Genomic DNA, 20262 nt, shown 5'->3' on the forward strand with positions numbered 1-20262 from the left:
AGCCCCTCGGACTGACGCTCCAGACCAGTCACCCTGATGAAGGTGTTGGTGCTCGGCATCACTGGGCGTCCTGTGTATCAGTCAAATCATATTGCAGGTGTTGAGAATACAGACCATACTTCTTTTAAAATAAGTAAAAATCATCCTAAAATCACAAGTCCAGAACACTCTCCTGACATCTAGAGGCCATGATGAGTAAACCCCACAAAAAGAAAAAGTCATACTCCATTGACACTTTATTCTTTTTTTTAAGCTGCATTTCAACTTGTTACATTCCTTTCGCAAAGGTTTGAAATAATTTACATGCAGGCACTGTTTAGATTCTTTATTGTAGAATCGTGCACAATATTTCCTCATATTTAATTTCTTTTATCGTCACTTGTTAAATCATCAGATAACAGTCTTTTGACATCTTACATTCATGTTACAAGTTTAGTGCTTGTCCTTTTCTAAGACAAGGGACAGGATTTTACTAATGTATTCCTTACACTTGAAACAGACAAAAAAAATATGACGTGAAAAAACGTATACCAATAAGCAATTTCAAAATAAATTTAAATAAATTTCTGAATTATTTGAATTCCAATTAACTACTCAAGGTACTGACTTTGTCCCTGTAAACAATAAAAGATGCATTAAACCCATCAATAATTTGAGCATTTGGCAAATAAATGCAGAACGTCTGAATAAAACATTGCTTGTCCCAGGTCGATCCACAGGATCAGACAGATGCTTTATTTAAATGGCTCATTATTGGCTATGTTAATGTTGACCCATTTCCAAGCTCAGAACATTAAGAAAAAAAGCTGTCTGCAGTTTAAATTATGATGTGTATCAGGTGTTATAGTGTGTCCATTTTTCTGGCATCCATCCAAAGCTTCCTGCCACAACATATCCACACAGACACCCTTTTTACATAAATATGCAAACGTTATCGGACCATCTGATACAAAATATGGTATGTATCAGCATAAAAAATAAAAAAGTAAACTTTTAACTATTTGCTGGAGGCTATATTTTCCTAGTGCAGACCTATTCAGGTATCAAACACATTTAAGGCCATTCAAAACTTGCTTACAAATCCTCAATAATTCTTGATTAACATTACATTGTCAAGATAAGCAACAATAAAATTTGAGTCTAAACCTAAAAAACTCAATTTATCTGCAGTGTGGGTGTGGTTTCAATAATTTGGTGATCAAACATCCCACAACTGTCATCAGATTCTGATTGAAACATTTCTAAAAACCTGATTGGTGCGCGAGATATGTTACATCACGTTTTCACAACTTTAAACCGGTGAGAAGAACACAAACAACACAAAAATCTCTCATGTAAAACCATCAAAATTGTTGTCTTCAAATGTCTTCACTGGAGGTTCATGTTGAATTCAAGCATTGCCTTTGTTACACAGAAGAGCAGCACAATTTAATACTTCAACCATAGGCAAAGCCTCAAAAAACTGCAGCTAATATAATATATGGTATCAACCATATGTCTACATAAAACTCAATAATCAAAAAATAATTCAACTTCAGCTTTCTATGCCAGATATCGTCAACGAGGTCCTGAAACTCTCATTTTCTGGTTCAATAAAAAAGGGAACACCTTCTTAGCTGGTCGTCAGAGCTTTTGTAGACCACTTTGGGACTTCTCTGGAGTTGACTCAGTTTTCTTTTTGAAAAGATTTTTGAGCTTTGAGGATTTCTTGCTCTTTTCCTTATGTTTGTTCTTCTCCTCGCCAGTCTCAGGGGGCGATGCAGGAGACGGGAAAGCAGTCCTTGATCGTGGCAATGGTGGCTCCACCTCTGATAGCAGCCTGCTCTGGGGCAGGTTGGGTGTTGAAACCGAGAGACTGATTGGGGTCGTAGCCCCGGAGTGGCAGGACTTCTCGAGGATTCCATCGTACACAAGCTGGCTCAGCGGGCCAGCGAAAAGGTCTGATGATGAATTCCATGGTACCTGGGAGGTTAACATAAGGTCTGGCTGTCCAATTCGACCTGGTGATGAACTTGATTCAGATGCTCCCAATTCCTCCCTGAGTATTGATTGTTTCGGTATTTCCATTGGAAGATCAACTATATCCCAGGAGATATTTCCTGTGGGAGTGTCTATGGATGTATCAATGTCAATTCTTGGCATTTTCCTTTTGAGAGAACCAGCAGACATCTCAAGTTCATCACTCAGTATCCTTCTACTTGTTGACGGTCCTAAACCGAACTGTTGCTTCTCTGTAGATGACGAAGTATCCATGAGTGCGTCAAATCTCTCTCTGGGCAGCAAATTTATGGAAGCAGTATCTGTAAAATACTCCAGCTCATCTCTGGATATCTTTCTTGGTGGTGTTCTAGGGGCCTCAGCCATGCTGTCCATTGCTAACACCTTCACAGAGGAATCAAGCTGGCAGTCTTCATTAGTCCATGTAAACCTTCTAGAACCTTTGTCGAAGGACGTTCCCATTGAATCTCTTGTAATCCTTCTGGGCACTGAGTAAAGCCGATGCTCAACATCATCTTGTATCATCTTCCTTGAGGCACTGTCCATTGAAACCCCCATCATATCTCTTGAAATCTTCCTAGGTGCCGCAACTGTTGTTGCTTCTAATTCATTCCAAATAATCTTTCTCATGTCCAGAGGTAAATCACTTCTTTCTCTGTATACGTTCCTTGAAGCTGTGTCCATCAAATCTCCCATCGTATCTCTCTCTACTTTCCTGCCTGAGAATTCTGCATCCAACTCATTGGAAAGCACCTTTCGAACCGCAGCATCCATGGGAACTTCACTCCTGTCTCTGGATATCTTCCTTGACGTAGCCTCTATCAAAGACTCTTCTTTGGCCATCTTTCTGCAGCTGACGTCGAGACAAGCTTCAAGTTCCTGGGCCGAAGTTTTGCGAACTGGAGATTCAACAACAGCTTCCACTTCTTTACTCAAATGCTTTGTAATGGAGCTGTCTGAAAATAGTTCAGTTCCATCATGATAGAGCTTTTGAGGGGACGTGTCAACAGTAGGATTAGGGAACATTTTGCTGAGAGGAGGTGAAGTGATATATTCTGTGTCTGAAAACATCTCTTGGGAGTCTCTAATTAGTGAGAGAAATTAAAGGTAGAATAGGGGAAGAAAAGAGCAAGAAAGACAACAAGGAAAGGAATCAAGGAATGAACAAATACTGCGTCACTGATAGAAAGTGTTTTAGCATGAGCAGCGTGTGAAAACAAATTGGCCTTTGAAACTGATGGGCAGAAAGACATACTGTTTCTTTAGAGTTTTCAGGAACAGCCCCTCTTCCTCACAAGCGTACGGGGCTTGTATGGGGATCAGAAGGTCTGGTTCTGGGGAGCTCATGGCGGCTGCTGGCTGAGGGATCGTGGCGGGACGCCGTGACCGACAAATGGTGGATCCACGTATTTGAGGAGAGCGCTTCAGTGGTTGAACTGGAGGAAGATCAAAGATGAACCAATCAGCACAACAGATAAGACAAGTCATGACATCTGAAAGTGGTGAAGCGATGAAGATACAACCCTACTTTACAAGCGCAGAGTTCTGGTAACATCAGAATCTGGCACGGCAAAATTTGTCCTCACATCTTTGCAAAATATATGATTCAAAAGAGGTGGAAACTCAGCGAGCCCTCGAGCTAACGCTGCCTTCAATGTGTTCACGAGTAGAGGCCATAAGAACGGCCCGCATTCTTGTGGTATTCACAACCACGCAAGTGAAAATTTAAAAAAGCTTAGAGTTCAAGTCAAGATGTGTTTGCTGACGTTTTCAGAAATGGCGGCGGGCATTGAAGTTATTTTTTCAGTGGATGAAGAGTAAATGGATTGTAATTTTTCTGTTTTTCTTCTTGATTTTATATGTATGTGGAAGATGTTGATATTCCCAAAAGATGTATTTCTACTATTGATACACCTAAAACATTACAGGTGTTTTAGTACAGAACACAAGGGGTTACTGAATGATTTGATGCATATTGAAAGTTGCGTGAATCACGTGCCATGGCCTCCGGCGTCACTGGATCCAAACCCTTTGTGGACACTGGTGGGGGTCCAAATAAAGAACCAAAAAGCCACCATTGCTGTTACTGACCCGACATCTGAGGTATGATTGGGGAGGCAGGCTCCTCTAACAGATTCTCCATAGATCCATGCACAGAGCTGTGGCAGGACCAAGATGGCTTGGGCACTCTGGGAAACCCCAAGGGGATCGAGTCTGAGTAGAGCTGAGCAGTGAGGTTTGAGAGGCCGGGATTCCTGATGATGGGGAAGCCACAGAGGCGCTCGATCTGCTGCCACCGATGCAGGCGCTCCCGTAGGCAGGCTGTCACTTCGAACAAGGAATTCCTTTGGGACGTACAAAGGCCATATGTTGCATTAGTGTGGCGGACGCAGACAAAACCTGCACAAGGGTCATTTCTAACTCACTTTGCCTCTAGGATCTTGTGGTCAACTTGGTCTAGAGAGGAGCTGTGTGCGACATGGAGAGTCCCGAACAGAGAACTCCTCTTCTTCTTAATCCTCTCTGCCTGCAAGGGAACACAGGTACAGGTCAGTTGATGTAGGAGAAATTATAAAAATGGAAATGCCCTTTACACGTTTTGTAATTACTTCCTTAACGTGCGGCCGCTGAGTGCAAAAGTGTGGGCTGTGGAGCAGTATGCAGTTCCAGAAACCAAAAAAGAGCTGATGCGCTTTCTTGGTCTCGTTGGCTATTACAGGAGTTTCTGTAAAAGCTATTCAACGGTTGTGGCGCCGCTCACCGATTTGCTTAAGGGTAAGGTGAAATTTGTCTGGTCACCGGGCTGTCAGAAGGCATTCGAACAGGTGAAGGCACTCCTCTGTTCTTCACCAGTTCTGGCTGCCCCGCGTTTTGACAGACCATTCAAGCTGTTTGTGGATGCCAGCTATGTAGGAACAGGATCCGTCCTCATGCAGGCAGATGACCGGGGTATGGACAGGCCTGTGGGCTACTTTTCAAGGAAGTTTAACTCCTGCCAGCTGAATTACTCGGTTGTGGAGAAGGAAGCGCTAGCGCTAATCATGACACTAAAACACTTTGACGTGTATGTGGGAGGCAGTGGTACACCGTTGGTTGTTTTTACTGACCACAACCCACTTACCTTCCTGAACTCGTTGCAGTGTTCCAACCAGAGGTTGATCAGGTGGTCGCTCTTCTTGCAGTCCTACTGTTTGGACATCCGGTATGTGAAGGGGATAGAGAATGTGTGTGTGGGGGGTGGGGGGGTGGGGGGGGGAGACCTGTCTGTCTGTTTGTCTGTGTCTTCTGCCTGTCTCTCTGTCTCCTGCAGGGTCTCCCTGATGAGCAGTACCTAGGCATAAAGCTCCGCCCCGGTGACGGCTCTCTCTCTCTCTCTCTCTCTCTCTCTCTCCCCGTAGCTGCCGCGGTGTGCGGCCTGTCAGCCGACAGCGTTTATATGTTATCTGTGTTCTTGGCTGCGTTGGGGCTTCGACAGCCGCCTGAGTTAATTAATAAAAACCCTTTTTGGTTGAAACGCTGCGTCTCCAGTACGTTTTGTCGCGGCGCCTGAGCCGGGTCGTGACACATATCCAATGCAGTCCCTTTAAATATGTGTGTTTTTCATGTGTGCACCCCCCCCCCCCCCCCCCTTTTTCTAGACAGTACCTCTTCCTTGGCGATGGCGAGCTGTAGTTCTGCTCTGTGCCTCTTGACATTGTAGTACTGGACCTCAACCTCATGCGTCAGCTGCAACCACAGCTGGAGGGCCTCGGAGGCAGTCGAGCTAGCCTGCATGTCCTTCTCCGCCTGCTTCAGCGCCCCGCGGACCTGAAGAGAGGGGGGGGTGGGGAGCATCGGTAGACATATTGCTGAAAACTGTGTGCAAAAAGATTAGATTCTGTCCCTTAACTCCTTTAAACTTCCCAAAGTAAAGCAAGTGTACCTGCAGCAGCTTCTCCTCTGCGTATCGGAGGCGGCTGAGCTCGCTGACGGCGCCCTGCCTCAGCTCGTGCAGGCGGTAAGCCTCCTCCTGCGCCCCCATGATCTCATCCCTCATCTTCTCCTCCAGGTTCTGTTTCTCCTCCGCGACATTGCGTTTTTCCTCCTGCGCCTCCGCAAGTCTGAGCAAGGGAACGGTTTATTTTGTTTTAGGCAATCAAGCCAAACAAAGTCAATTCAACAATGTCCAGTAAGTGAGAGACGCCGATAGCCCAATACTTACTGCTCCTGCAGGTCTATGAGGCTCTGCTCAGCTCTCTGCAGACTTTCCAAATCTTTCATCATCCTGGCTATGTGGAATTTACTGGATTTGTTCTGGGCCGTGGCAAACCAGCAGCCTCCCACTCCCATCACCACCGACACGATGAGCAGCAGGTCCTTCATGTAGTTATGAGGGGGGCCTATGGTGCAATAGAAGGTCGGGAGTATAATTAATGGTGGATGGATCATAAATGCATCGTAGATGATGGGACGGGACAATGGGAGCATGCCAGCAGAAACAAATCGAGGAAGCTGGGAGGGTTTTTAGGTCTGTGAGGCATTGGGAGAGGGAGAGGAAAAAGCATGAGGGCGTGTCCTTACGTGTCGGCGGTCCAAACAGGACCACGTCTAGAGCTTTGATGTTAAGCTTCTGTTTGTCTCTCTGGTCCTGAACCCTCAGATGGCCACTCAGGAATGACGGCTCGTTGGCTGCAATCCTGCACACAGGTGTCAAAGTGCGGCACGTTGATGCGACTGACTTGTTTTTACAACGGACAACAGCAAACAAGAGACTTCCTCACCTGGGGAGTGTGTTTCCATTGACCCTGAAGTCCTTAAAGTTCCTTTCGTACTGGGGCAATTCGACAAAATCCTTCAGCCAGCGGAGCACGTCATCCTGAGTCCAATTATGGACTGAGATGTGAGACAGGCAAAAGGAGACAAAATGAGACAAAGTAGAGGTTGACACCCTGGAACACACAGACACTTTCTCTCTCTCTCTCTATCTCATACACACACACACACACACACACACACACACACACACACACACACACACACACACACACACACACACACCTTCGGACAACTTCCAGCCCCTCCAGAGCTCCTCAATTGTGATGTGTTGGTCTTCTCTGTGCAGGTGGCTGTGCTTGTTGGTCTGCTGCTGCTTCATGTCCTCCATGATGAACTGCAAAAAGACAAGTTAGGGACAGAAGGAACATGTGAAAACTTGAAAGAGCAAGGTTAGGGGTCGCGGAGCACGAAACATTAGCTGAGCATTCAACCTCTCTGTCAAAAATAAATTGGGTGAATGTGGTCGGTGTGTTATGTATTTAGATTAGGAATAAGGAGTGGGTGTTTTGAGTCTGCATTTATTTAGAATGCCGGCAGGAGCACGAGTGTCTATTGCAAGTGTGTGTGTGTGTGTGTGTGTGTTGTGTGGTTGTGTGTGTGTTGGTGCAGTCTTGGAATGTGTCCTTGGCTGTAAAGTGAGGCTACATGCGAGGGCTAGAGGGAATCTTGTTCTGATGAGCCCAGCCCCCTCCACCCCTCTTTAAGTCTCTATGGCAACCGCAACCCGAGCCCCGGGATACTGTATCCCTGAGTTGCATTCTAGAAGGGATTTACTACCAATGTCACATACAAATAGAGACTCACAGTCTTTGGACAAAATACTTATTCCCTCTGGATATCATTAACACGGAAATATTGTTTTGTTTTTGGCTCATTAACAAAATGTATTTGTAGAGAGAGAGAGAAAAAAGTTTGGTGCACTAGGTCTGCAAAATAAGATAAGAGATGACAGCTATAAACCTAGCTTTGCAACATCATTTCGTAATATTTAGGAATTCATTGTAACCATTTAACTTGTATTTTTTCATCGAATTTCATGCAGTTAACAAACAAATAACTGAAGTCAAGACATTTATATTATTTCTGCAGAATGCATTTCTCCACTGAGGCGAGCGGTGCGTCTTTTCAAGTTTGTTTGTGACAACTTCAAGTAACTGTCGGAAGACTAAAGAAAGCTGGAGTCAGGACATATTAAGAGGAGTTAGGCTGTCAAGTATGACTATGAAGGTCACCAGTGTTGCAGTATTCTATTCGAGCAAACCCACTTTGACGCCGAGCCAAAAGCAAAAGTTATACCGTTGCTATCCTTGACTCGTCCACCAGCCTGAACACCTGTTGTTGAACTGCATTACCACGTCTGTCTCATGCAACAACATGCACTCACGAGGATTTTATGAACAGATGAGAAAACGGGGTAAACATCTCATGAAGGGCGAGTTCTGTACCTCCAAACTCTCCTCCACCTCGATCCCTCCGTCTTGGTCATTGTCCATCATCTGATGGATGCTCCGCAGGGCCTCCAGGCTGTAGCGATCCGCCTCGCTGACGCATGGTGGATACACCACCATGCAGGGGTCTACATGGGTTAAGGGAGGCCATTACTGTGTATCAATTCATATTTCACTCAACTTATCCATCAGCCATCCTTTAATGAAGCTCAGCTGTTTAATGAATCTAATCTATCAACACTTACAGATACTCCTTTTGGGGCAGGGATTCTCTCAGTCCTGAGTCATTGTGATTCTTTCAGTTATACATGGGGTGCACATTGCCATTTGTAGGATGATTTATTCATCCATCCCTCCTACTGTACATCAGAAAAGTCTCCTTTTTAGCCTATTCAAAATATGTGCAAGTCAATGGCCATGGTTGCTCGTACAATACAAACAAAGTCTGAGCCAGTAATTATTAATTGCGTGTTTATCAATACGAGTCATGCGGGGTGTCCTGTTAAAACCCATGCAATATAGAAAGATGCATAAATGTTAATGTACCCAATGTGTTTCCTGGCTGTCTCTGTCAATCAAATTCAAAGAGTTATCTAAACCCCTTAAACAACTATGTATCAGCTAAATAACTATTCATACGGGTATTTAGTAATGTTGTTGATGGATGCGGGTCTTAATCTTGACATTTGAGTGCAAATTATTCAGATTCTACATATTGTGTACCCTCCAACCTGGTTATTAGCTGATATGCAGCCAGGTGATGCATATGCTTTTGTTACCAATCACCTCCCCTCCCAGCCCGTCCTATAAAACCAACGTCTCCCGACTCTGCAGACTTTCATTTAGCCTGACCCGCTAATGCTAATTGGTAGCATACACATCTCTAGCATCAAAGCTAATTAGTAGCATTTACATATCCCAGCCTTGCATGTAAACTCAAATCACAAACGTTTACAACAGTTTACTGTATATTGTATTTTGTCAATGCAACAGACTCAGCAAACAAACAATAATCATAACAATATTCAACATAGGCCTACTAGCAATTGGCAATAGCGATTAGCGCTAGCAATGGCCCTCCTGAATGGTAAGTTAAAAACAGTAAAGTCTGGCTACATGTTCCAGTATTACAGACCCAGCAGTTTACTTGATGATTTTTATGTTCGGTGACTGTAGTATGAAATCATGGTGGACAAGATAGCTAGCTAACTAGTCAGCCCCGACTTGAGGAAAATGTTTGGCGTTAATGCTTCATCCACACCCTCTTGTCTGAGTTTAGGAAAGCATATTGCCATCGGCAGATAATCAGTCAATAACACTGAAAAGTCCACAAAAAAGAACATTATGATAGATGCAACTGGGTGTTCCTTAACCCCCAGTCCAGCTTATCTTTATACTTTTTCTTTCATGTGCAAGAAGCATTTCTATTTTCCAGCATAAAGGCTAACATGTGTGCCATTAATGACTTATATAAATATAATTGAAATTAATTATCAAATAACAATAAAAAATGCAATTATTTTCATGTACTGTATTAGTAACTACCTGAATAACGAGTATAGTCTATTTGACGAAACAATCTCACCTCAAAATGCATTTAGTAGTGACATGGACCTTGCATTGATGTTTCCAAGGTGAATAATGAAATAGGAATAATGTCATTCAAAGCATTTTAACCATTATCAAGGAAAGTGTTACAATCTAAGGTATTTAAAGATTAGCATTATAACAAAACCCAAATATCAGTCTGCAAAGCACCAGGGCTTCCATGTACTTCTCACTTTGTTTGATTTAAGACAGAATTAAACACTGAACCTAGAGACTGACATGTTTTGGCTACTGTTTGTTTAAGTGTCAATAGATCATGGATACCAAAGCAGACTTTTACAGTAACAGTTTTAACCAACTGGGAACTTGCAACATAAATCTACAATTACAACACAAAAATAAAACATGTTTGTTACAACTGGAACAGCCTCCAGGGGTTTCACCAATGAGTTTGGGGCTCAATCTTTAACTCCAGAACACTACAAGACAATGTGTGCTAAATGTACGTGGCCACATGCCACCAAGCACTTTAGAATACCGGCCATCATGGCCCAAAAACAACTGTTGACTTTAAACCGTACTGTGTGTTCCAGGCTTTGGTATAATACGGGAACACTAATGCAGGAGAAGATGACACACAGAGTCCATTTTTGTCTCTGTGACTCTGTGTTTTGGAGCTCCGGGGAGATGACGGGCCCAGGGGTCACCGAGGGGTATGCTAGGGCGAGATGAGTCTGTCAAATGGACCACAGCTGTATATAAGGGGGTGACAATTATGGTTTCCTGCCAGATGTGAGTGCCTCTTTTCAGGCTATATTAGGCCCGGTGATACATTGTTGAAATTCTTAACAATCTGCAATTTCACTTAAAATCAAGACCGTTGAGAGTACTTATCAATGACCCATGATCTCATTCCCACAGCCGGACAAGGCAAAGACATGGATCCCCTGGTTGTTTATGAAACCTGCATTTCTCAATAGTGAGGAAACCTCTTCGCTGGATGGGCTATTAAATATCAATGGTGTATGCAAATGGTGTGTGTGTGTGTGTGTGTGTGTGTGTGTGTGATCTGAGTCTCCAAATATGACCTGGGTTTAACTCATTCCACAGGTGAGATGCAACCGTTGGGACAACGCAAGGTTACACTTATATTATAAAACCCACTGAAAGATTTAAAATTGTGATGAGTTTACTATCAATATAATTAGAAAGAAAAGATTCTTGTTTCCGAAATGTCTTTTTGGCAAAGACTAAAAAAAACAATTTCTACCAATTAGGTGTTCTAATATGCAGATGATGACTCACTCTACCTTTCAGTGTAATAAAATGGCCTAAATGGCCTCAAAAACAGGGCAAATTAATAAATAACACTTTTAGAAACCATGAATGGTTCACATGTTTTTGAGTGGCTTGGAAATGGGAAAAATGGGGAGAAAATCAGGGAAAATTAGCAGAAGGTCACGCCAATGTGCGGACTGTGATAGCTGACACATTACTGCCGATGTAAATACTTTTTTCACCAGGTTGAGAATTGATTTTTGTGTTTATACCTGTTGGGTCGAAGCTTGAGCTCCCGCTGGGGAAGGTGATCCCCTGGAGGTCCCCGGCGCCGTGCGCGGCCACCAAGAGCACAGCGGGGAAAACGAGGAGCAAGAGCGGGGACAGGGGCAGCATTTCAGATGGCGGATAGTACTGTCGTCCAGAGTCGAGAAATAATTCAAAACAAAGGGAAAAACAACATGCACGGTACCGACCCCCCCCACCACCCCCCACCCCGTTCAGGAGGCACCGGTGGCGGTCTGCTGGAAGCTGTGCGCGCCCCTGCAGTGACCGGCAAACGGCTTTAAAAATCTGGCAGTTTGAATGACTTCAACTCGGTGACAGCGCACAACAACAAAAACAGTTCCAACACTCTTCGGGAAGTTTGCGGCGATGATGTGCAGTCTCATCCAAACACGACCGGGGCTGTGCGTAAAACCACTCCAAACGAGGGCGATGGTATTCCTGGGGAAACCCGACAGATATAAATCCACACTTAGGCCTAATATAAAGTTAGGAGTTAAGACTCCCGAGGTTCATCCATCATTCATACAATCCGATGAAAACAGCTTTATTGGCTCAGTTCTTTAAAAAGAAGGCAGAAATAATCCGCTCAGGGTGCAGACAGCTTCTCTGCTCCTCGAGCCACATCATCGCGCTTGTCCTGTTCTCTCTTCCTCTCAGCCCTTTCCCAAGAAGATCGAGGTCGAGATGTGACGTTGCTACGCGGATCTTACCACCTCTCTCCCCCCACACACCCTTTCCCTCTCTCTAGCGACAGGGCCCCTAACACTTATGTCCCCCCCCCTCCCCTCCCCCCTCCTTAACCAAACGCACGGAACTGCCGCGTTGCTCCAGTGACCTCCATATTTAGTTTTATATAATCTGTCATTTGTAACAGAACCGAGCAACTGCTTTCAAAAACCACAACGTGAACGCGTAACACAGCACAGAGCAGTCTCTCCTTCCAGATGACCACCTGTCTGGTTTTTATGGCTTTACTGGAGGCTCAATTAGAGACCTCCTTAGACGTCACGATGGGAGGTAAAGCTCAAGGCTTTCATGTCGGTTAGAGCGCGTGTGGCCAGCCCGTCTGGGTCCGACACTTGTGTCCTTGTGCGCAGATCTCGGAGCTCCGTGGATGGGCCATGCAGGTAAACCATTGCGCACCCAGACGCACTCTCCCCAGACGTGTCTCCCCAAACTAGAAGTATCAAGAGACAGGTCACAGGACTACGCACACAAACACACGGCAACAAGTTGACTGAAACAGTAACAAAGTGTCAGGTTTCTTTCCAGCAATTCGGCTCCCGGTTTAAAAATAGTGGGCCAGCTTTGACCTCTAGCCCGTGGAGCATGCCAGAGCAGCACATGTCCAATCAGGCCTCTGGGGTCAGAGTGAGTGGAGAATGCATATATATATATATATACACATACATACACATACAGTATGTACTATGTGTGTGTATATATATATATATATATATATATATATATATATATATATATATAAATACACAGTACATATGTGTATGTATGTATATATATATATATATATATATACAGCTATCTATGTATATACTGTATATCTATGTGTATATATATACACATACATACTATGTGTATACATATGTATATATATATATATATATATATGTATATATATACACATACATACACATACAGTATGTACTATGTGTGTGTGTATATATATATATAAATACACATAGTACATATGTGTATGTATGTATGTGTGTATGTATAATTATACAGCTATCTATGTATATACTGTATATATATATGTGTATATATATATACACATATGTACTATGTGTATACATATATATATATATGTATATATATACACATAGTACATATGTGTATGCATGTGTATATATATACATATACAGTATATATACACACACATACATACACATATGTACTATGTGTATATACTGTATATATACAAGTGTGTGCATATATATATACAGTACACATACATACACGTATGTACTATGTGTATATACATATATATAAGTGTCTTTGTGTGTTTTGAAAAGCGCTATATAAATTCGATGTATTATTATTATTATATATATATATCTACATACATATAATGTATATACACATATGTACTGTGGGTATACATATATATATATGTATATACACATACATACAAATAAATATATATATACACACTTTATTTTATAATGACTGCACATACTCTCCTGTAAAACTCTTTTTTTTAAAAACTCAACCAAAACGCTTCTGAGTGACGTTCAGCTTCGACCTGATATTTTATTGGAACCTTATTGGATTGATTAACTTATAAAAGACCAATACAACATAAAGAAAAGATGGAGCGATGTCATCACGGGGGTTTAAGAACGTGATGCGTTGCGACGCCGCAAGAGACTGAGCGCCCACTGGCTGGGCCGTGCAGGGACCAGCGACACTGTATTTTGGACGCCACATCCCAACACATCTGCATCATTTGCCACAAAAAAAACGGTGTGCAAAGCCGGCGCAACCTACCACAGTTCCCTGAAAAGTGAGCACACGACACCAACAGCCGGATGGTCTGTGAGACAAATAAGAGCGTGTTGTGATTTTTAAGGAGACGCCCTTTAAAAAAAAAAAAAAAAGTCATTCCTGACCAGTTTGGTGAGTCAGAACACAAGGGGGACATTTGTACCCTCGAACTGCTGAACAAAGTGGGAATCCATGCAAGCCGTGGCCTCATCGCGGACGGCCCGGAGCACAACCGTCAAACGAGTTCTATTGCATTTGCGGTCAGACAAAAATGCCTTTTCTTTCAACCATAGTCCCCCCCCCCCACGATCTGTGAATTATGTTGAGTCACCGTCATCATTTCTGAGTTTTTCAAATGTATTTTATTGAATTTTGTCCCCAGATTGATTGACAGCACTGCAGGGAAAGGAGGAACAATATGTAGTCGATTCTGGGGTGAACTGTCCCTTTAAGTGCCCTCCAAAAAAACATCTGTGCCATGTGCACGGAATTAAATCTATACTGTGACATTCCTTCTTTGTTCCGTGACTTAGTAGTTATTTTACATTAAAAAAAACTTAGTACTGTCATTTTTTTCCCCCTAAAAAGGCATCACCACTCTGGAATAAGAAGCACCGCTGTGTCAGATGCTGTGGTAACAAAAGAAAGTGGGAACCAATCAGACAACCTTCAGCTAACCTCTGTCTCCCAGAATCCATAATACACAGAGTGTATTACAAGTTATCTCACACACACACACACACACACACACACACAAACACACACACACAAACAATGTCATCTTTGATATAAAAAGTTGGGGAACGTTTTCCGGGACCGATCGGTTAAACCCGCTGACCTAGAAGAATTGAGACAAAACACAAATTCTATTTGGTAACAAAAGTGAACTTACTATGCAGCATCATACCGAAAAAGAAAAGACAAAAAAGACAAAAAAAATGTCAATATGTACCTCGGCACAAGCTTATAAAATATAATATGAATAAAATAAAAAATTATGATATTCCTTGGTCCGTAAAAACTATGTTACTCTTACAACATTTCCCCTTGCACACAGCAGATGAATCAACCAGCTTTTCGGTCAGAACATAATCTCAGTAGAAAGAGAGAGTAGTGAAAACAGTCATTAGAAGAACAAAAAACATGTCTCTTGTACAAATCAGTTTGTTGTGAGAGTTAGACGGCAGATTAGTCTTCTTTCAGGCGAAGATCTTGAATGTCAGAGTCCTTTGAGTGCAGCTGTTGACATGTCCAAAACAAACCAGGAGAGGGAGCTAAAGATTCAGTTATCCCAAGTATTCTCTTTAAGCTGTCTCCTCCTCCTCCTCCTCCTCCTCCTCCAGCTGCTCTCCGATGAAGGGCGCCCGACTCAGCGTGTGATCCCTCACAGGTCCACGAGCCTCTTTGGCTCACAAGTCTGTGGCGCGCAGTCTCCTGCCCGAGCCTCTAGGACAGCACCAACATGGTCGACGCCCCCGACGAAACGCCTGAGTCGCTGCCGCTGTACGCCCCGTGGCCGTCCCCGAGCCCGCCCAATGAGGACGACGGCGAGGACGAAGATGCCGGCGATGAGGAGGAGGCGCTGCGCGTCCGCAGGATGGCCCCCGTGGCGCTGCAGTGGGGCCGCGGGCCCGGCTCGGGGGTGTAGGTGAAGGTGAGCGCCGTGGCGTAGATGACTCCGTCGTTGCGGACCAGCGTGACGGGGACCTGCACCGGCTGTCTCACCCAGCGCCAGCCCTCCCTGAAGGCAGAGATGTCCGGCACCACGCACAGGACGCTCTCTCCGCATCTAAGGGGGTGGTGACAGGATGGGATAGGATGAGACGGGGTTTGACGGTTGGTTACACACTCACACGGACGTAAACGCTCACCTGTACATGGTGTCGGCCTCAACGTCTCCGAACCACACCCTCAGCTTCGGGGTGAAGTTTTGTCCGGTCAGCTCCAGCATCGCAACGTCTCCGCCGCCGTTTAACTTCAGACACACAAAGAGCGTTTTATGTCTTAAAAAAAGGTCCTTCCAACCTAAATGGGAAATAGTCGGTAACCAGAATGGTTCTTGTGTAAAACGCATACCTGCAGACTCTCCACCACGGGGACAGGTGTGACCGGCGTGGGGACGGGGCCCATGCCCTCATAGAAGGTGTACTCGGCCTTGTCGGTGCTAATGATAGTCCAGGAAGCCCCGTCGTTGACCATCTCCTTGTTAGTCTCTTTGGAGCACTGTGTGGCCTGGGGGAAAACAACGATGTACACAGAATAAAAAATAATGATTCACTACCCACTTTTATATCTAACAAGAAGAACATAGGCGAGCGAGCTACTGTTGTCAGGTAGGAGGCTTACCAACGACAGGGGCAAAGACCTGGAATGCTCGTTAAAACAAAAAGAGGTCTAGTGTGGGTACACATACCTGCTTTAAAGCAAGACACTGAGTGAAACCTCATCGGAGTAACAACCACGAGCTTATACATTCATAATAGGTGCATGGGTAGGTGAGTTAAAACTTGCATTCTCTCTGACCATCGGGGGGCGACTTGTCTGCAAAAACAAGTCAGATTGTATAGAAGTCTATGAGAAAATGACTCAGTAAACATTGTAAACATGAGTTTATGGTCTAAATCATAAGTTTCAAGTCTTCTTCAATACAGCATGACGTTCATTTCGTAAATTATGGTCCATTTAGAGTCAAACAGACCATAAAGCAGGGTATGCTTTAGGGCGGGGCTATAAGGTGATCGACAGGTTGCCGCCGCTGCGTTATTCGGTCTGGGAGTCGTCCGTGTTTTCATCTTACAACTTAAACCCTTTTCCAGCGTGTTTTCAGTTCATGAAAGTTAACTGTAATGTTTATTTGTATCGCCTAAAAGTGTCTTATTCAGCGTTCGCTGGTACTTAGCTCCACCCCTCTCCTGTCAATCCTGGTCGCAGTCCACGAACCACTGAGTGACGACTCACACTTCTTATAGTGTTTTGGTTCTGCCTTACCAGGAACAACACTAAAACAAATTCTAACAAAGACCTCTTTTCTTTTTTTATTAACAAAAACATGACAAAAAAAAAGGTGAGTCACATTTCTGATAATAAAAAAAGTTAGGTATGAATTTGGCAACTGTGTTTAGTTGCCAACTTCACCCTAGTACTGTGCTAATTTGCACCACTGGGAGGATTCTCCTCCCTTGGAAAAAAAACAACAAAAATACTCCCAGTCTGCAACTTTATAGGACAACTATGAGAAATAAAGTTTTTTTTTTAAATATCTAAACCATCTATAAAAAAAAAAAACTGGGACTGAGATTTTACAAAAAAACTGATTCAGGGAGCAAAATTAAAACCCCAAAAACTAACTTAAACTTAAACTCTATGTGTGTGTGTGTGTGTGTATGTGTGCGTGTGTGTGATTGCACACCTGGAACTGGATGATCCTCTCCTGCGAGAGACACAGGTACATCCTGTCGGTATCTTTCAAGTAGAAGGCACACTTGTGAAGCTGGGACACCGGGTCATCGGCGTCCATCGACGCTGTCTGCTTGTCCACTTTGCGAATGACCTGAGGAACCGAGGCGAACACACACACACACACACACACACACAAACACACGTATCAGGAAACAAACCACGTACACGAGTGAGCAGAACAAACACAATCTGCAAACTACGAGTACTTTGAGCACACCCAGTGGCGTGACCGCGCTCTTATTTTGTTGTTTTTGCAAATCACAAGACAACTGGCGCAATGACTTGACACAGACACGTGCATACCAGTCTGGGCAGGGCCATGCCAGTGACGGAGCAGACCAGTTTGACCGTCTGGCCGTAGTGAATGTAGCCGTCTCTCACGGCGAACTCCTCTCCTTCAGATTCCTCGTCGTCCACTGAGTAAAAACGACACACAAAACTATATGTGGAACTTCCTCTCTGCATATTAGGTGGAGGGATACGGGAAGAAGAAAAATGACACAAAAAATATATATAAAAAACACACAAAAATGAAGTGCAGATAAAGACTTACGGAGGTGAATGTAGAAGGCTCCCCACTGTTGGGAGCTCGCAAGAAAGTTCCCCCCCTCCACGTGAAGATACCTGGTGCTGACAGTCTGGGAACGCAGGCGGTTAAACAACGCCACCTTAGTCCCTGAAGCTATACACACTGGAATGGGGGGGTGACAATAGGATGAGAGATAAGCGTCACGTGTGCTGTGAAACCATACAGCTGTCTTCTTCGAGCTGGTTCAACTCACGATCGGCGTTCTTCAGGGACTGCTTCTTCTTGGAGGGCTTGGAGATGACCTTGATCCTCTTGCTGAGGAAGAATCCGATGTTGGCGCTGTTGCCGTACAACATCTTCACCGACAACATGAAGTGCTTCCGTTTGTCCGAGTCGCTGATGTACAGAGTCTTCGCCGTGCAGAAGTGCTAATGTGAGAAGGGGGGTGGGATACGGATTAGGTTTGTGTGTCCCCCCCCCTTTTCACTTCCCTCTTGTCTCCATCTGAGAGAAATAATAATCACCCCCCCCTCCCCCTGTGAAACCCACTGACCCACCTTCCCCTCCAAGTGGAGTTGCTGCATCTCCTGCTCGCTGTTGCCTATCCCAATGAAGGCACAGGGCTGGGCCTCCTGCTCCGTGCAGCCCTCCTTCTCCATGTTCTCCAGCTTTTTCTTCCAGCCACTGCCCATCAGATACACGCACGGCGGAGGGCAGAAGAACCTGGTGGACGCGAGTAGACGTTGTTTAAAAAGCAAAAAAACATACAGTGCACTTGAGACTTCGCCATGAAAAGCCTCCCACACCGACCTCTTTTCATTGCCGTATGACTTTTGTGCAACTTTTGCGTGCAGTATGAGCACCGTTTGGTCATCTTTGTCCTTCAAGTAGTTCCTCATAGCCTCCCTGAAATGATGGGGTGGGACAAACAGAAGACACAAATAAATGACATAAAACATCTCCATGACTCAAGTTGTTTGCACTGATCGGAATGTTTTTGGGTGGTTTGCACTGTTTCTCTCTCTCTCTCTCTCTCTCACTCTACCTTGTCAAACGCTGAGGTCGCTCACCGAACTTCCTGCCAAACAGAAAAACATCAGGGTTGCTTACATGTGGTTTCAGTGCTGGGGTAATGTGGCAGAGACGGCAACAACAACAAACAACAAGCTTGACAGAAAGTGGTGCGAGTTGGCAAATGGCATGTTAGTGACGTCTGCGGGTCACCTCGAGCCTCTAACGCTATCCCACCGCGTATAAAGGGTGTAATAGCGCAGACACACGCATTAATACTGTTGGTTTTCTAAGACAGTTTTTTTTTTTTTGGGGGGGGGGGGGGGGGGACTCAATGATAATGTCGCCGTAAAACTTCTCTTTTCGGGCTCCTCTTTGAAGAGGAACAACGGCATTAAACCTACAAATGTGCGCGGACTAGTCTCTGCTGCGGCTAATTACCGCAAACCGCGGTGGTTTTTTTTAAAGCACGTTAACGGTGCAGCGCTATGCGGAGTGACACGTTGGTTTTGTCGGTAGCGGAGCTCAACTAACGCGAGTAGAAACACACATTAAAAAACAGACGCAGCAGGCTGTCCAAGTAAAAAAAAAAAAAAGAAAAGCCAAACTGTTGATGGCCCCCCAAAAAAAAGTTTCTAAAAGAGTTTGAAACGGCCCACGTCGCGCGACAACTCAACAAGTGGCAGATTAAAAAAAATAAAATAAAAAAAAGGCGATAGTACGAAGAATAGTTTAGCGTAACTGACCCCACGTCAAGCCGCAAAGTAGCACTGCGTGCGGTTAGCTTTACGGGGGTCGCGGCGACACTCCTAACGTCCGAGAACGTCACTCTAAAACACCGCGGACCGGCGGCGTTGCACCACGAGGGAGGGGAAACACTTTTAATATCATTATGCTTTGAATTTCAGCACTTACCCCGTAACAACGGGCGCCATCTTCCAAATAACTGCCCCCCCCCCACCCCTCCACACACCCCCCCGAAAAAAAATGAAGAAAAAAAGAAAAGAAAAGAGGAGTCCAACAATCGCGAGATCCCTCCCCCAAAAGCCCCCTCGCCAAAGCCAGCGGCACAACAGAAGGAGCAGACTGGTAGGAAGAGCAGGGGGAGAGGAAAGAGGGGGGAGGTGTGACGGGGCAAAGGGGTGAGGAGAGAGAGGGAGGGAGGGGCTACGGGCAGACGCCAAAACAACAGGCGTGGGAAAGTTGCAAAGTCGCGCGAGAGCGCAAAAACTCTCACAATAGACACGAATGAAGAGAGACCGATTGTATCGCGAGATCGAGGGGCACTCACAACTTGCTTTTTCCCCCCCTTCTCGCTCTCAAGGCACCCACACTGTAACTCGATTCCCACGGCTTATTGAGCAATAAAGCAAACTACACCTG

General features: G+C 44.6%; 2 protein-coding genes across 3 annotated transcripts; both read right to left on the minus strand.

Annotated features, from left to right (window-relative positions):
- Positions 1-1623: 1623 nt before the first annotated feature.
- On the minus strand, positions 1624-11483 carry LOC117739134 (stromal interaction molecule 2-like). The gene is made up of 12 exons (XM_034545434.1): positions 11387-11483; positions 8259-8389; positions 7036-7147; positions 6759-6870; positions 6559-6674; positions 6200-6377; positions 5921-6098; positions 5644-5805; positions 4425-4525; positions 4090-4343; positions 3254-3434; positions 1624-3082 (listed from the first exon to the last, which is right to left on the minus strand). Exons 1-12 carry the CDS (start codon positions 11481-11483, stop codon positions 1624-1626), a joined length of 3081 nt encoding a protein of 1026 aa, XP_034401325.1.
- Positions 7016-20030, minus strand: LOC117729876 (recombining binding protein suppressor of hairless-like). 2 transcript variants are annotated; one of them, XR_004609395.1, is made up of 12 exons: positions 19795-19875; positions 18914-18946; positions 18679-18774; positions 18426-18591; positions 18122-18296; positions 17893-18030; positions 17643-17755; positions 17290-17430; positions 15957-16112; positions 15752-15855; positions 14610-15669; positions 7016-7035 (listed from the first exon to the last, which is right to left on the minus strand). XR_004609395.1 is itself a non-coding variant. In XM_034531262.1 (11 exons), exons 1-11 carry the CDS (start codon positions 19812-19814, stop codon positions 15327-15329), a joined length of 1485 nt encoding a protein of 494 aa, XP_034387153.1. In that variant the 5' UTR covers positions 19815-20030; the 3' UTR covers positions 14218-15326. The 2 variants fall into 2 exon arrangements, 1 of the variants encoding a protein (XP_034387153.1); XM_034531262.1 differs by lacking the exon at positions 7016-7035 and having other exon boundaries at positions 14218-15669; positions 19795-20030.
- Between the last annotated feature and the right edge of the window lie 232 nt (positions 20031-20262).

This window comes from Cyclopterus lumpus, chromosome 1, assembly GCF_009769545.1.
Source record: "Cyclopterus lumpus isolate fCycLum1 chromosome 1, fCycLum1.pri, whole genome shotgun sequence".
Lineage (NCBI taxonomy): Eukaryota > Metazoa > Chordata > Actinopteri > Perciformes > Cyclopteridae > Cyclopterus > Cyclopterus lumpus.